This window comes from Oratosquilla oratoria, chromosome 44 (assembly GCF_046742065.1).
Source record: "Oratosquilla oratoria isolate Oo_2021 chromosome 44, ASM4674206v1, whole genome shotgun sequence".
Classification (NCBI taxonomy): Eukaryota; Metazoa; Arthropoda; class Malacostraca; order Stomatopoda; family Squillidae; genus Oratosquilla; species Oratosquilla oratoria.
In genome coordinates this window covers 8,548,469-8,566,720 of record NC_134820.1, presented here as the reverse complement: position 1 = coordinate 8,566,720, position 18,252 = coordinate 8,548,469, and the positions used below count along the sequence as shown (strand labels likewise).

At 40.3% G+C, this 18,252-nt stretch overlaps 1 protein-coding gene across 1 annotated transcript in view; it reads right to left on the bottom strand.

Annotated features, from left to right (window-relative positions):
- The window catches only part of LOC143022446 (metaxin-2-like), a 131,721-nt gene that overhangs the window by 15,292 nt on the left and 98,177 nt on the right, over positions 1-18,252 (bottom strand). The window contains exons 4-5 of the mRNA XM_076180677.1: positions 12,351-12,443; positions 4,171-4,335 (exon numbers count right to left, since the gene is read on the bottom strand). Of these exons, the coding sequence (XP_076036792.1) occupies positions 4,171-4,335; positions 12,351-12,443 (258 nt within the window). The remainder of the gene's footprint in view (positions 1-4,170; positions 4,336-12,350; positions 12,444-18,252) is intronic.

Sequence of the window (18,252 nt, the reverse complement as noted above, 5' to 3'; positions counted from 1 at the left end):
AGCTCCCCTTCCTGTAAAATACAACAAGGTAAATACACACACACACACACACATATATATATATATATAGTAAAGGGGAAAGAATACTGCCACCAAGTCTTCCCACTTGAGTTGTAAGAGGCAACAAAAACGGGACGGGGATTAGGAATTGGGATCCTTCTCCCTGTAGCCCCACAGGAGACATTCCTAAAAAAAGTAAAGGTATAAGAGGGTCTAGGAGTTTTCCGACCAGTACCCTAAAGTTTGGATCTTTTAATGTGCATGGATGTGGTACAGATGAGAGTAAAAGGGATTAGATAGGCATTATGTTTGTGAAAAGAAAGATGGATGTGTTGGCAATGAGTGAAACTAAGTTGAGAGGGAGGGGTGAGTGTGAGTTTGGGAGTGTAGTTGAGAGGTTCTCAGGAGTGAAGAGATGATGAGGGAGAGAAGGGGTGGCTATATTAGTAAGTGAAGTGATAGCTAAGTGTGTTGTGGAATGGAAGGAGGTTTCTTCAAGGTTAATGTGGAAAAACATGAAACTGGGAAAGGAGATGTGGGTTTTTGTAAGTGCATATGGACCTGGTAGTGAGAAGAGTGTAGAGGAAAGGGAAGCTTTTTGGATGTATTTAAATGACTGCATAGAGGGATTAGGGAGAAATGTCAATGTAGTGGTGTTGGGAGACCTTAATGCTAGGGTAGGAAATGAACCAATAGATGGAATGGTTGGGAAGTGTGGAGTTTCAGGAAAATATTGTAGTGGAGAGTTGATGGTACAGATGTGTCTAGAGTTGATAATAGCAAATACAGTGTTTAGGAAGAAAGTCAAGCATAAGTACACATGGGAGAGGGTGGTGGATGAAGGTAGATAGAGCATTAATGGACTATTTAGTGGTAACCAGGAGTATAGTAGGAAGAGTAAATGATGTACATGTTCTGTGGGGAGAGAGTAGGAGAATATCAGATCATTTTTTTGGTGGAAGGTAAGTTGAGAGTGGAGGATAGATGAAGAAAGAGGAAAAGGACAAAAGGTAGGGAGGTGCTTAGAGTGAACTGTTTAAATGAGAAAGAAATGGAGAAGTACAAGAAGCTGAGAGAGGAGTGGGAGGGAGTGAAGGATAGAGTAGAACTAGGAGTGGTGGAGGAATGGGAATGGTTCAAGGAAGGAGTCAAAAAATGTGCAAAGATGGTGTGTGGAACAAGGCGGATGGGAGGAAATAGAAGGAATGGTAGCGAGTGTTGGGATGAGGAAACAAAGAAGGTTGTAGAAGAGAAGAAGCGAGCTTTCACAGATTGGTTACAAAATAGGATGAGGGAGTCATATGAGAGGTACAAAGAAAAAAGAGAAGACAAGTAAAGCATAAGATAAAGGAGGCAAAGAGGAGAGCAGATGTGAAATGGGGGAAGAGTATGACAGAAAATTTTAAAAGTAATAAAAAGATGTTTTGGAAAGAAATTACGAGAAGAGGAGGCAAATCAAGTAGAAAAGGTAAAAGGTGCAGGTGGAGAGATGATAATGGAAGAGAAGGCAGTAAGAGGAAGATGGGCAGGGTATTTTAGGGAGTTGCTAAAAGTGAAGGATGATAGGAAGGGAAAGGTAGCTCCTGTGGAAAGTGCTAAGAAAATGACAGTGATGAGTGAGAAAAATGGAGCAGAAATAAGGAAAGATGAAGTGAAAGCAGTTGTTAAGATGATGAGAGCAGGTAAGGCACCTGGGTTGGATGGATGTCATGCAGAATGTCTAAATACAGAGGCAGAGTGATGGTGGACTGGTTGGTGAGGTTACTTATTGTTTGTTTAATTTGTTTAAGAGAGGGTAAAGTACTGGAGGACTGGAGGAGTGCCTATATAGTTCCAATTTACAAGAGAAAGGGGGACAAGAGTGAGTGTAGTAGTTTCAAAGGCAGTTTATTAAGTGTAGTTGGGAAGGCTTATGGTAGGGTCTTGATTGAGAGGATTAGGAGAGGAACAGAGTAATTGATGAGGAACAGTGTGGGTTGAGGACAGGTAGGGGTTGCGTAGATCAGATTTTTGTAGTAAGACAGATATGTGAGAAAACTATAGGAAAATGTAAGGATATTTTTGGGCCTTTTATGGATCTGGAAAAAGTTTATGACAGGGTAGACAGAAAGGCACTGTGGGATGTATTGGAAGTATATGGGATAGGAGGAAAGCTGTTAAGAGCAGTCAAGAGTTTTTACAAGAGTAGTAGGGTGTGTGTTAGGATTAGAAATGAAGAGAGTGAGTGGTTTGAGGTGGGGAAGGGACTTCACCACCAGGGATGTGTTATGTTGACCTGGCTGTTCAATTTATTCATGGATGGGGTAAGAGGTAAATGCAAGGGTAGTGGGTCAGGGATTGGAGATGGTTAAAGAAAATGGAGAAAAGTGGGAGATAAGCCATTTGTTGTTTGCTGATGACACTGTACTTGTAGCAGGATCAGAGGGATTGAGGAAGTTAGTGACAGTGTTTGGGAAGGTGTATGAAAGAAGAAAGTTGAAGAAAAATGTGGGTAAAAGGTGATGAGATGTACAAGGGGTGAATGTGGCAGCAGATTGGAAGTAACTGGAGGAAGTGGATAGTTTTAGATACTTGGATGTAAATGTGGAGGGAAAGGGAGGAGTGGAGGTGGAGGTAGAATGTAGAATGAGAGAAGTGAGTATACGCCTTGTGGGATTAAAAAGTGCAATGAGAAATAGACATTTGAGAATGGAGGTGGAAGGAGTCAAAATGAGGGGATGGATAGAGGATGGGGTAAAATGGGCATTGGGAAAGAAGGGAATATCTGTTGAGGAAGGACAGGAGAGGACGGTAGATAGGGGTGAATGGAAAATGGTTGTGTATGGATGATGATGTGATGCATGAGATGGAGTGGGTAGGGGATGAGGGGGTGAGGGAGTATGTGAGAAATAAATTGATGCAGCCGAAAGGGATTTCTGCCCATCTTCTCCTTTTCTGCATGAGGGGATGGAGAGGGGGGGTTACCAATTTAATGAAGCAGCCTTGCTGTGGATGTGCTATGTCTTGCGACACTGCTTCTGACTCAGGGCAGTGGGCGAGATACAGGGATGGCCGGTCTTCCAGGAGGTGCAAAGAGGGAGGGAAAAGGGTGGATGGGGAGTGGAGAATGGGGATGGAATGGGCGTGAGTGGTTTTTATGCCTGTATTTTTTTTTCTTTTTTTTTGCTACCTCCCTTTTAAGAAAAAAAAATTGGTATATGTACTGTATGTATGTATGCATGTATGTATACATATATATATATATATATAATTACTTTTTTCTTTTTTCTTTTTTTCCTGATCTATTTCAAAATCTTAAGCTTGCCTGGGTGGGTCCTATGGAGCCACCATACTTCAAAAATATCCTTGCAAACAACTATTACCTCACAGAAAAAACAAAGACCAGAAACCTAAATGATCCCCAACTTAGCAGATATTCTATACAAGGAGAGACGAGATGCACTGGCTCATCATTAAAAGAAAGCGAAGATGGAGATGATATGATTGCAATGTTCAGTGTTAGGATCAATGAAAGGAGTGGATAAACCTGAGAAATTACCTTGGTTTGGGATGGGTGGGCATTACAAGTTTGTGGGAGTAAAATGAAAAGACTTCACATTTAAATTATAATAAGGAACTCGGTTTTCTGCATATATATTAATACATGGAATAACTTAAGAGGAAAACATAACCTAATCTAGAGCCATTAACAAACTTAACCTCTTCAATATGAGTCAAATTCTTGCAGGCAGTATTAGCTGCCTGATGTACAATGATGCATCATAATACTCACATTACAAAAGTTACAGCTGTATTACTCATTTTCTATCACTGAATGTTAATAACCAAAGAAAATATGATCAGGCCAGTTCACTCAGCTACAACTACAAAATAAATATAATCAAGATGCTGATGCTGGCATCCTCATTTACCCACTCACTCCTCACGACACCTACATAGGCGTCATCATATCAAAGGAGTTAAGCCAAGTTTGAGCACTGGAGAAAGAAAGGATGAACACAGCTTCTTTCCTGTAAACTGTTTTACAATTTGGTAAATACACAGGCAATATTCCTTGAGTGTAGCTCTATTACTGCATAATACAGTTAAGTAAATTAAGTGAATCAAATCTCCATATTTGTTCCCTGAGACAGAGATGGATAAGAAATGAGGACTAGTTTGCCAACTTACCTCCTCGAGAGTTTTCTTGCTCCAGCCAAGAACACGGAGTTTACGCAAAATCTGTCCCCTTTTGTGGCGAGTGAGGACCTTATTCAGAGGCCATGGGTACACTGAACCATAGCGTGCCCTTGTTACCTCTTCATAAGTCACTGGGTCCACCCAAGATACATACAGCTAAAAGAAAAAACATATTTAATCTGACTGATATTATAGATATTATTTCTAGACTGTGGGATTTCTAGCCAGGAGTCAATATTACTATAGTCTATCCTGCTGTGGAGGTAATGTGTCTTGCTGCATTGCTTTTGACCCAAGCAGTGAGAAGAGAACTGGGATGACTCTTCATTCATAAGGGGCTATGATAAAAGGGACACTAAAACAAATGAATGTTGAATGGGTTTGGGATGGGTGAAAGGTAGGTGCATGCTGTGGTTGCCCTCCCACCTCCATTATAAGGTGCATAAACTAATTATAATACAAAACACATTCTGTTCTATCTAATGTTATATATTTCAGTTAGCTGTGGAGTCATCCCAGGGTACATTATTTACTCCTTCAGTCCTGTTAAGTTCTACATACATACATACACATACCAAGGCTTTTTCCCCCTTACAAGGGAGGTAGCCAAAAAGGAAAAGGCATAAAATCATTCCCACCCATTCCATCCCTGAATACACTCCACACCCCTCCACCCTCCCTCTTCCCTCTTATCTTAGCACCTCCTGGATGACGGGTCATCCCTGCACCTTGTCCACTGCCCTGGGTCAGAAGCAGTGTCGCAAGACACAGCACATCCACAGCAAGGCCGCTTCATTAAATTGACGACCCCCCCTCTCCGTCCCCCCATGCATAAAAGGAGAAGACGGGGAGAAATCCCTTCGGGCTACGTCAAATTTTGCTCAAACATACTACCTCACCCCCCATCCCCCCACCAATTCCACCTCATGCATCACAACATCATCAATATACAACCATTCTCCATTCACCCCTGTCTTCTGTCCTCTCCCATCCTTCCTCAACAGACATTCCCCTCTTCCCCAAAGCCCCCTTCACCCCATCCATCCACATCCTATGACGTCCCATTCATGTTCACTCCCTCCACATCTGCCTTCCATACCTCTTTTACTAGTCTTTCTTCACTCATTCTTTCCATGTGTCCAAACCATCCTAATTCTTTCATCAACCCTATCTCCCAACTCCCTTTCCACCCCTGTCCTCCTCACCTCCTCATTTCTCACTCTATCTAGCCTAGTAACCCCCATCATACTTCTCAGACACCTCATCTCAAACACATTCAAACTCCTTCTCTCTTCCTCTCTTATGTTCCATGTTTCTGCCCCATACAGTGCTGTTGGCACAATCACTCCTTCATACAGTCTCCTCTTAGCATCCATTCCCAAATGTCTATTCCTCATTACACTTTTTATTCCACCAAGGCATTTACTCACTTATCTCAATCTACATTCTACCTCCACCTTCACTCCACCTTTTCCTGCCACATTTACACCCAAGTATCTAAAACTATCCACTTCCTCCAGTCGCTCTCCCTTAATGCTCACTTCCAGTCTACTGCCACTTTCACCCCTTGTACATCTCATCACCTTACTTTTACCCACATTTATCTTCAGCTTTCTTCTATCACACACTCTCCCAAACTCTGTCACCAACTTCCTCAATCCCTCCTCCGATCCTGCCACAAGTGCAGTGTCGTCTGCAAACAACAGCTGGCTCACCTCCCACTTTTCTCCATTTTCTTTAACCATCTCCAATCCCCAATCCCTGACCCACTACCCTTGCATTTACCTCTCGCACTACCCCATCCATGTATAAGTTGAACAGCCAAGGCGACATAACGCATCCTTGACGAAGTCCAACCGTTACCTCGAACCACTCACTCTCTCCATTTCTAATCCTGACACAAGCTCTGCTACTCTCATAAAAACTCTTGACAGCTCCTAGAAGCTTTCCTCCTATCCTGTATATCTGCATAACCTCCCACAGTGCCTTTCTGTATACCCTGTCGTAAGCCTTTTCCAGATCCATAAAAGCCCAAAAAACATCCTTCCCCTTTCATATAGTTTTCTCACATATCTGTCTTACAAAAATCTGATCTACACAGCCTCTACCCGTCCTAAATCCACACTGTTCCTCACCAATTACTCCCTCTGTTCCTCTCCTAATCCTCTCTATCAAGATCCTCCCATAAGCCTTCCCAACTACACTTAACAAGCTAATCCCTCTGAAACTACTACATTCACACTTGTACTCTTTTCCCTTGTAAAGTGGAACTATACAAGCACTCCTCCAATCCTCCGGCACTCTACCCTCTCTCCAGCAAACATTAAATAACCTCATCAGCCAGTCCACCATCACTGTACCTCCCTTTTTTAGACATTCTCCATGGCATCCATCCAGACCAGGTGCCTTACCTGCTTTCATCATCTTAACAACTGCCTTCACTTCATCTTTCCTTATTTCTCCTCCATTTTCCTCACTCATCACTCTCATTTTCTTAGCATTTCCCATTGCAGCTATCTTTCCCTCCCTATCCTCCTTCACATTTAGCAACTCCCTAAAATATTCTGCCCATCTTCCCCTTACTGCCTTCTCTTCCATTATCATCTCTCCATCTGCACCTTTTACCTTTTCTTCTCCACTTGATTCGCCTCCTCTTCCTCTCTTAATTTCTTTCCAAAACATTTTTATTACTTTCAAAATTTTCTGTCTTACTCTTACCCCATTTCACATCTGCTCTCCTCTTTGCCTCCTTTACCTTTTGCTTTACTCCTCTTTTCTTTTCTTTGTACCTCTCATATGACTCCCTCATCCTATTTTGTAACCAATCTGTGAAAGCTCACTTCTTCTCTTCTACAACCTTCTTTGTTTCCTCATCCCATCATTCACTACCCTTCCTTCTATTTCCTCCTGTCCTTCTTGTTCCACACACCATCCTTGCACACCTTGTTACTCCCTCCTTGAACCATCCCCATTCCTCCTCCACACCTAGTTCTACTCTATCCTTCACTCCATCCCACTCCTTCAGCTTCTTCTTGTACTCCTTCTCCTTTTCATTTAAAGAGTTCACTCTAAGCACCTCCCTACCTTTTGTCCCTTTCCTCTTTCTCCATCTATCCTCCACTCTCAACTTGCCTTCCACCAAAAAATTATATGATATTCCCCCACCCTCTCCCCTTAGCACATGTACATCCTTAACTCTTCCTATCATAATCCTATTTACCACCACATAATCCATTAACGCTCTATCTACCACCCTTCCATCCACCACCTTCTCCCATGTGTACTTATGCTTGACTTTCTTCCGAAACACTGTATTTGCTATCATCAACTCTCTTTCTAGACACATTTCCACTATCAACTCTCCACTACAATTCTTTCCTGGAACTCCACATTTCCCAACCACTCCATCAATTGGACCATTTCTTACCCTAGCATTAAGGTCTCCCAGTACTATTGTGAGGCGCCAGATGATTTCTTTCCTCCACGAGGCGGCAGATGATTTCTTTCCTCCACGAGGCGGCAGACGATTTCTTTCCCTCCACCATTTCTCCTTCATGAAGAGACAACGGGCCCTTCATTACGCGAGGCCTCTCAGACCCGCAGCTGTGCTCGGAGGTCACGAAGTGATCTTCACTCCTATACATCTGCCAGATCATCCCAAACAACATGAAGTCTTGTTCAAGTCAGGATCAGAGGTCAAGACGCTCTTCGGGATGGCGTCGCAAGAGTGCCACCCACAACAGTTTTCCCCCTTTTTCCTATTGGCTGCCTTCTGGTGGGGCACACCCATTTTTGTAATTATCTTATTAGCTAGGAAGATCTGGCACTTCCAAAGTTTTCTTCGGAGCTGCCAGCCATGATTGTAAGAAGAACATCCTAGGCTCTCGAAATAAATAGAAGAAACTCATCCGTGTTTCTACACCAAAACCCCCTTCCAACAGTGGTGGCAACATCGGTGGGATTCGAACTCTACATACGAAGGCAACAGGAACTCTACAAGCCGTGAACATCGAAGCAGCAGGAAAAACTAAATCTACAAGCAACCAGCGAAAGCACGCTAAGCACCGACTTCAAGCCCATCACCAATCAACCCATGCGACACCGAAGACAATATTCAACATTCTTTGAGCTTCGCCGTTTCTTCAGGGACGTCCCAACAGACATTCTTTCTGTATCAACCAGCTGCACGACGTGACCACGGCATGAAGCCTTAGTCTACGCGATCCCTCCCAGCTGTTCTCCACCACGCCCTCCAACACGAGCCTAACAACTTCGGCCGTCGCCACCACATCGAGTGACGAGACACATTCGCCACCGACCTCCGCCGCTGCTTCAATCCAGCTGCACATTGACATCGAGTGACGAGACACCTTCGCCACCGACCTCCGCCGTTGCATCAATCCAGTTGCACATCGACATCGACCAACGAGACACCTCCGCCACTGCATCCAGCTGCTCTTACCAGCCCCCCCTTTTTATTTTTTTTTTAAATTCATACATGCATATATACTGTATAGAGCAGGGGTTCCCAAACAGGGGGAAATTTCCCCCGGGGGGAAATTTGAAGCTACCAGGGGGGAAATAATTATACTACCTACGAACTAAAAAAATCTCGGATGAATTTTCTCATGTCTGAGAGAGAGAGAGAGAATGCCTGTTTATCAGTATATATGTACATTTGAAAAATAAATTAGTAAATAGTCACAGTGTGTTTTAACTACTCTTTCCCTCATACACATGAAGGGGGGAAATCTGGATGGTTGAACTGGGTGCAGGGGGGAAATGACAGAAAAAAGTTTGAGAACCACTGGTATAGAGTGCTCCTTTCCTCATACCTTCTGAAAAATCAAGCAGAGCACTAACGTTTCCCTACATTACAGCAGTCCCCGTGACTGCAAGGTTAGCCCCACAACTCTCCATCACCCTTCCCCGGGTGCTCGTGACAGCACTCACGACGAGCACAACCCTCCATCACCCGTTGCCCCCTCCAACAGAGGCGGCAGATGATTTCTTTCCTCCACGAGGCAGCAGATGATTTCTTTCCTCCACGAGGTGGCAGATGATTTCTTTCCCTCCACCATTTCTCCTTCATGAAGAGACAACAGGCCCTTCATGAAGAGACAACAGGCCCTTCATTATGCGAGGCCTCTCGGACCCGCAGCTGTGCTCGGAGGTCACGAAGTGACCTTTACTCCCATACATCTGCCAGATCATCCCAAACAACATGAAGTCTCGTTCAAGTCAGGATCAGAGGTCAAGATGCTCTTCAGGATGGCGTCGCAAGTGCCACCCACAACAGTTTTCCCCCTTTTTCCTATTGGCTGCCTTCTGGTGGGGCATGCCCATTTTTGTAATTATCTCATTAGCTAGGAAGATCTGGCACTTCCAAAGTTTTCTTCGGAGCTGCCAGCCATGATTGTAAGGAGAACATCCTAGGCTCTCGAAGTAAATAGAAGAAACTCATCCGTGTTTCTCCACCAAAACCCCCTTCCAACACTATTACATTGACATTTCTCCCTAAATCCTCTATGCACTCATTTAAATCTATCCAAAAAGCCTCCCATTCTTCTACACTCTTCTCACTACCAGGCCCATATGCACTTACAAAAACCCACATCTCCTTTCCCAGTTTCACCTTCATCCACATTATCCTTGAGGAAACCTCCTTCCACTCCACTACACGTTTACCTATCTCTTCACTTACTAGTATAGCCACCCCTTCCCTCCCTCGCCCTCTCTTCACTCCTGATAACCTCCCATTTACACTCCCAAACTTACATTCGCCCTTCCCTTTCAACTTAGTTCTATTTCTGTATTTCATTCAAGCAGAAGGGGGTGGGGCTGATTTAGGAAAATATGGTGTCTAAAGCAATCAAAACCCCATCTTGTCTCAAGTTTGCTTCTCAGCTAAATAAAAACTGTCTGGCTTTAGCCACAATATCATTTGTCTTGGGTCTCCTGCAAGAGAGATCTAGAGTAACTTATTGAATGACTTAAAAAGTTTAAGTGCACCATTAGGTTCAAGGGATTAAAGGATAACTCATTCTCATAATATTCAATAAGTTCTTCTTTGATATCTAATGTGTAAACCATTTATTATCATTTGTAATACTTTGTAGATAAGCACTTAGAAGGAACATAATCTACAAGGTTGATAATCAAACATACATGCGTGTCCATAATCAGAAAAATATGAAATACTTCAGGGTAGGAGCACCCTATAATAAATTAATTTTGCTGTATAATAACAATGTTTAATGCATGCATACATATACAAAAATATATATAAATCATTAGTTCGTCCACATTTGAAATATGCTGTTTCCACATGGTCACTGAATTTCACTAAAGACATTGATAGACTGGAAAAAGTACAACGGCGAGCCACAAAACTGATTCCAAATATCAAAAATAAATCATACGAAAATAGACTAAGACATATGAATCTGTTTTCCCTAAAAAGGCATAGACTCAGAGGTGACTTGATACAGGTCTTAATTCTAAAGGGAATTGACAACATCAAAAGTGACACAATTTTCACATTGAATGAGAATCAGACAAGAAACAATGGTCTCAAACTGTCCATAAAACAGATTCAATTTGAAAGTAGGTAGAAACAACTTTGCCAACCATGGAGTTAATGAATGGAATAAACTTCCTGCACAGGTAGTGCAATGTAGTTCAGTTCAAAGCTTTAAGAATCATTTAGATAAACACCTAAGCAAGATCCTGTAATGATTATAATTTATTTCACATTATTTTTGTTTTATCATTTGTCTGTTTTGATTTTCATTTATTATTAGTTATATGTCAATTCATTATTTACTTTTTACCTGTTTGTTTATTATCTAACTATACCTATGCATTTATTTATGTATTTTATTTGTTATTTACATTATTATAGTTTTTATCTACTAATTTATCATTATGATTTTTTTTTTGCATCCGACCTAGATATGGACCAAAGGGTCTCCTGTCGGCATGCTCCACCTTTGTAATCCTTTGTAAAAACGTCCTTCCGCTTTTAAAAAGGGTGTGGCATAGCAAAGGGATACACCCACACCTTCAACCATCCCACACTCATCCAAACCTACTAGTTCTCCATTTTAAATTACCTCCTCATCTGTCACCCACACAATACAGTATGTAGGTCAGAAGCACAGTACTTTTATAGCAGGGTCCAGCAGCTGAAGCTGATTAACTGCTGCTGCTTCATTACTTGGGACTCTTCCCCCTCATCCACTCAAGAAATCACAGAGCAGACAAGAAGTAATCCCTTTGGTTTGCATCAATTTATCATCTATTTACAACCACTGTTCACTCATACCTATCTCTTGCCCCACCCTGTTCAACAGATACAAAGGATTACAGAGGCGGAGCATGCCAACAGGAGACCCCTTTCACCCCATACAATCATTCTATTCTCAATCTTTCCTTGAAGTTCATTCCATCCACCTGTGCCTTCCACACTCATTTTACTAGTCTTTCTTCATTCATCATGTCCATATGAAAGCGAGTTGCATGAAAAGGCAAAAAAGGATGAATACTAGGTGAAAATGAGACAGGTATACAATGTTGTAAAGGATAAAGGGAAAACCAGGAGAAGAAGACTGAATTTGTTTCAAGAAGCATTCAAGTATACAAAGATGGATTGTATAATGTGGAAGATGGGTGGGTACAGGCAGGTCAGTAAATGGAGGAATGAAGAAGTGAGTGTGGTTCTAGAAAAGAGGTGCATATGAAGAATGGTTGCAAAGAAGAAAAAAGCAGTTTGTCTACCCTTGCTTCATCATATGACAAGCCCTTTTTCTCATCCACTCAAAATATTCCATGAAACAGATAACAAGAGCATCCCTTTGGGCCACATCATCCTTTCATCCATTCACAATCTCTCTCCATTTAGTCCTATCTTTTTATGCTCTGCCTTCTATGCTCAATACACATTCCATATGCATCCAAAGTCCTTTTCACCCCAGTCTTCATTCACACCTTCCATGAATTCTTCATTAATCTGCTTCTTGGATGCTTCCCCACTTTACAGTTTTTAATTTTTTTTTTCTAGGGTACTATTAAGCTTAGTGCTGTTGCTACTACTACCACTATTTCAACTACTAATACTACTATTTTCAACAAGGATAAGAGTGATAATTTGCAACAACACTATGACTCACTTCTGCATTAGCCAGAACATTGCTCACAAGGGACATGTAGGCACGCATGTCTGCCTTCTGTGTGGTGTCCAGGGAATCTGTCAGAGACACACCCTGTAACAAGGATTATGCAAGGATTAGGTCAAGTCAGGGGATATATTAATGTTGTGAAAAAATGAAACATGTTATTAAGTTGAACAGAAACAGCATCCTTTGAAATTGTGATATTAAAATCACCCAACTTAATCCCACATGATTTTATCAGAGCAGAGAAACAACACCAGCATGACTGCATTAAGGCCACCAACCAGCACTACAACAATGTGTATTGTACTATTTACCATGGATTAAACAATTTAAAAACTTACTTGAGTTCAATAAGTGAAACTGTTTAAGTACAATGGTTGCTAGTGGTTATTTGATAGCTATGGTTCTCTTGCAAGAGACAACCTGGGGCCATGGATTGATTAATTGACAAAGTATAAAATGTCAGTGCACAAATATATCACATGATTATCAAGTGGTCATTTTTGTATCCATACATACTTGTACATACAATATATATATATATATATATATATATATATATATATATATATATATATATATATATATATATATATATATATATATACCAAGGGTTTTTTCCCCCTTACAAGGTAGGTAGCTGAAGTCAAAGGCATAAATCCACTCCCACCCATTTCATCCTCAAATACTCCACTCCATTTACCACCCTTCCCTTGTAGTGTTATGTTACTACACAATGGTGAAGGTACACTTCACTGAGAGAATGGAATTATTTAAACTCCAATTCTCTCAGGACTGTTTATTGAAATTATAATGCGAGGTATAATCAACCAAAGCCAATATCTTGGCTGTGGAACATAATTCTTTACACAAGGAGGTGCTGAAAAGTTCCTGGCTTTAAGGGTATCGTGAAAAGGTAGAGCTGTTACATTTATGGGGGAGGTAGGACAACTATTTACAAGATAGGAAAAAAAAGCATGATGGTATACAATATATCTTTTTCCTTTTTGCAGATTCAACACATGATGGCAGTGCATACAGTGGATTTTAGTAAAACTGAAGCATGGGCAGTCATGAAGTTCCTCTTCTTACAAGGCAAAAAGGCAGCAGAAACCCATGGCAAGATGAAGGACATCTTGAAAGATGACTGCCCATCATACTCTACAGTGAAAATGTGGGTGTCAGGGTTTTGGACTGGTCATTTTGAGGTCACAGATGAACCCCAGGTCAGGACAGCCAACTTCCGCAATCACAGAGGAGAAAGCCGACACTGTGCACATCATGATTCTCAAGGACTGCCAGATTTCAGCTAAAGTCATAGCTGAGACTCTAGGGATTTCCCGCATAAGAGTTGGCCACATCATCCACAACATTCCGCAAAAAGGGTGCTGAAATGCCTGAATGCAGATCAGAGGCGCATCAGAGTGACAACATCAAAGGCGATTTTGGACAGGTTTGCAACAGGGATGGCCAATTTTATGGCTCATTTAGTCACCATGGATGAATTTTGGCTTCATCACTATGATCCCCTGACCAAATAAATTTGATTTGGTTATTAGGTAGAAGTTTGGAGACCGAGCTGAAAGAATAATTAAATGGTACAATGATGTTATTGTTACCCCATTTAAATTTCTCCCTGGAGTTATTTGGTTTATAAAAGTTGGATTTGGCTCTATGTAGGGCTTTCTTTAGAAACCATTCCAGATAACTCGGTCTCCAAACTTCTACCTAATAACCAAATCAAATTTATTTACAATTATCCAAACAGCATTCTTAGAAAGGTAGTTAATGTACACCGGAGGGATGATGTGGACCAAAACTCCGGGGTATATAAATTGCCTTGTAAAGACTGTGATGATGTCTATTGGGGTCAAACTGGCAGGAATTTGTCCACGAGATTAAAGGAACATAAAAACTCCATAAAATATGGACAAGTTAACTCCGCTGTGTTCCTTCATGCCAGCCAAAAAGACCATAGATTAGATTGGGATAATGCATCAATTATTTATAAATCACACTGTAGCTATCGAAGAAAAATTGTAGAATCTTCTCTAATAAAACATTATCCTAACTTTAATACCTCTAAAGGTCAGTGGCCCCCAGATTGTATTACCAAGTTAGCGGTCAACAAAATTATGTCAAGAGCGGTCGGACAAAATATCACCCACTGTCCTTCCTTGACCCAACCATTTCAAGGGCATGTGACCTGAGTCCCCCTCCCCCACTTTCCTCATCCCCTTCTATGTACCCCTCATTTCCTCATATATACTTGTACCTTAACTTTATGTAAGCATTCTGCTGAAGAAGACTACAGATCGTAGTCGAATTATACAGTTTCTCTGTACTTTCCGTTATTATTTCTCCGATAGTGGGTTTACAGTGAACTTTTATAAATGTGTTATAACATACCAGTTTCTTATATGATCCTGTTATTCTGTTTTTGCTTTTTCCAAATTCCATTATACTACCCTTTTTAGTGTTGAACTCCATCTCCCACTTCCTACTCCATTCCCAGACTTTATTTAGATCACTCTGTAGTGATTCACAATCTTCTTCCGTGTTCACTTTTTTTTAATAGTTTTGCATCATCTGCAAAGAAGCTCATATAACTTTCAATTTCTTCATCCATATCATTGAGGGGACCCCCTGCCCCCAGATTTAAGAAAAAAAAAAAAAAAAAAAAAAAAAAAAAAAAAAAAAAATTGCATAAATAAATAGTAGGGATCTTGCTCTAGATGCTGGTAAAGTGTTTTTATCGTACCGCCATTTTTAAAGGGTTTAAAGGGCCTACCCTCCCTCCCCCCGGCAGCCACATGCTGCGCACGACCATTGTTTACATACGTTTTGACCATATTTTACTCTATTTTTTTGCGTTTGATGCACTCATAAAGTTTTCTCTTACGTCCGGCATGCACGTGAGTATGTGGTGTGAGGAAGTTCAGCCTGCACGACTGGCAGTGGCCTGAGCCTTACAAAGTAAAGGACATGTACACGTTAGCTTGCCGCGTTCACTAATTTGCCGTGTGAAATTCGCATCTATTTTTCAGTGAAGAGATATTTGAAGATATTAGCCATGCCTAAGCTATCCAAACAAAAGGCACACTTGCAGAAGATAAGAACGTCTACATTAGCAACTCAAGGGGAGAAAGAAAGAACCCCAGCATCAACTTTGTTATCACCACCTCCGCCACCACCACTAGTACTCCCTCCAGCAGCTCTCTCCCTGCCATCTACATCCACATCCTCAGCACCTGATCCTCTGTCCTCTACACCTATATCAGACATGTTGCCTCTATGCAAACAACTGTTTGCTAACAACTGGCTACAAGGATGCCTCCTTGTTGCAACACCTTGGGTTTAGAGTCTCAAACCTCACAGTGATGTCCCTGATGCAGCAAGAGCCTGTTCCAACACCAGAAAGGAAACCCAAGAAAAGAAAGAGAGCTGAATCCCAGCAATCAAGACTACTTTGCTGGGTCATTCTAGACCAAGAACTCAAACTTTGCGACAAAGAGTGAGGTGGCGGCTTATGAGACCCTCACTTTGAGTGAATAATATCCTACACTGTAGGAGGGTACAAAGTGCCCGAGTTACTTGAAAGATGCAAAATCATCATGAAAATACAATGGAATCTGTTTTCAATGGGTCTTAGGAGGTCCAATGTAAAATTTAGTCAAACTAAGGAAAAAAAAACTTTAACACTCGTTTCTGAAAAATGTAAGTTTTTGATACACAAAGTCTATCTCCTCCCTCAATTTTCAACCGATTTTTGCATATGAGGTCTCTATTAATAGCTAGATAAATGACAAAAAATGAAATAGAGAGTTTTTTTGCATATGTTAAATAGAATGTTTTTAATAACATGTCAAAGTCAAAATTTTGCATTTTTTCGATAATTTAAAAAAAAAAAATTCCTCTGCGTTAAACAAAGATATAAACAAAAACTTTCTATTTTGTTTTTTTATATATGTAGAAGATTCTTTTGCTGTAAAATGGAAGACATCGAATAAAAATTGTAAGAGGAGACAGGATTTGAAAGAAGCCCAAAAATATGGTAATTTTTGTTTATTAAAAAATAAAAAACTACTTGTCAGATCTGAATAAAACTCAAGCTGTGAAGGTTTCCTCAGACCTAGATATCACACAGAAAAAATCAGCAAGATCCTTCAGAAAAAAAATTTTTGGGCGGGGGGTCCCCTTAATATATATAGCAAACATTATTGGGGCCATAACTGTTCCTTGTGGAACACCGCTTATTACTTCATCCCATTTTGAGTGTCTCTTATCACTACTCTCATTTTTCTTTCTTGCAAAAAGTCTTCTATCCATTTAAGCAGTCTGCCCTGTATTCCTCCTTCGGTTTCTAATTTCTTAAGCAACTTCTTATGTGGTACTTTGTCAAAAGCTTGTTTTAGGTCTAGAAATGCACAATCAACCCATCCATCTCTTTCTTATATCATATCTATTAGCCTTGAATAGAAACATATTAAATTGGTGATGCATGATCGTCCTTGTCTGAATCCAAATTGCCTTGGATTTAGCATGTTTTTTCTAAATATTTTACCCATCTACTTTTGACAATTCTTTCACAAATTTTTGCTATTGTACTTGTTAGAGAGACTGGTCTATAGTTGGTAGGGTCTTCTTTATTTCCCCCTTTATATATAGGTACTATATTTGCTTTTTTCCAATCTTTTGGAACTTTTCCTTCTTTCAAGGAACTGTTTATTATGCTATGTATTTTGTCTGCTAGTTCATTCCTGCATTCTTTCAAAATCCAGTTTGCTATTTCATCTGGTCCATGCGATTTTCTGACATCAAGATTACTCAAGTGTTTCATTATTTCATTCTTTGTTACTTCTATTTCTTTCATAGGGGGGACTTTCTCTTTCCATCTGATCTCTTCAGGTTGTATGTTCTCCCTTGTAAACACTGATTTAAAATGCTTGTTCATAATTTCTGCCATTCCTATTTCCTCTGTGTATTCAACTCCTTGTCTTAATTTCTCTAAATCTTGTTTGTTTTTCAGTTTGTTGTTTACAAATCTGTCAAATAATTTTGGTTGATCTTTACATATTTCTATGATATCTTTTTCATATTTTCTCTTTTCCTCTGTGCACACTTGTACATATTCATTTCTATATTAAGTATATATTTTCCATTCTTCAGGTCTTTTGTCTTTCTTCCATTTAGTCCAAGCTTTATCTCTTTTGTCTTTTAACTCCCTACAACTTTTGTTGTACCAGCACTTTACATATTGTTTTTCTTGTTTTTGTCTTGGGACATATTTTTCCACTCCTTTTTTTATAAATTTTTGTCAAAATATTCCATTTCTCTTCCACTGTTGTTTCTTCTTTGTATATTCCTTCCAATTTTCTTTTTGAAAGAATTCTCTTATTTGATCAAAGTTTGTTTTTTCATACATCATTCTTGCTTTTCTATATTGTTCATTTTTTTCATGTATTTTTCCTCATTTAGTTCCAGTTCAATCAATATGTGGTCACTTTTACTTATTGGTGTTTTATATTCAATCTTTTCCACTATTCTAGGTTCAGATGTGATTATTAGGTCTAGTCTCGATGGTTCTTCTTCATTTCTATACCTAGTGTTCTCCTGTATCTACTGTGTCATTGTATGGTCAATAATCATCTCGAGTAGAACATTTCCCCATGAGCCGTCTCCACCCTTTACTGTCATCTCTTCCCAACAGACTTTGCAATTAAAGTTACCCATCATAACTATTCTGCCTCCATCTTCCATTATCTTATTTAATGTTATCCTTGTGTCTTCTAACATAATTTTATGTTCACTCTCTTCCCACGAGGCTGTTTTTGGAGGCACATAATTTATCACAAACTTTCTGCTCTTCTTATCTCTGTCTTCCACTTCGTTCATA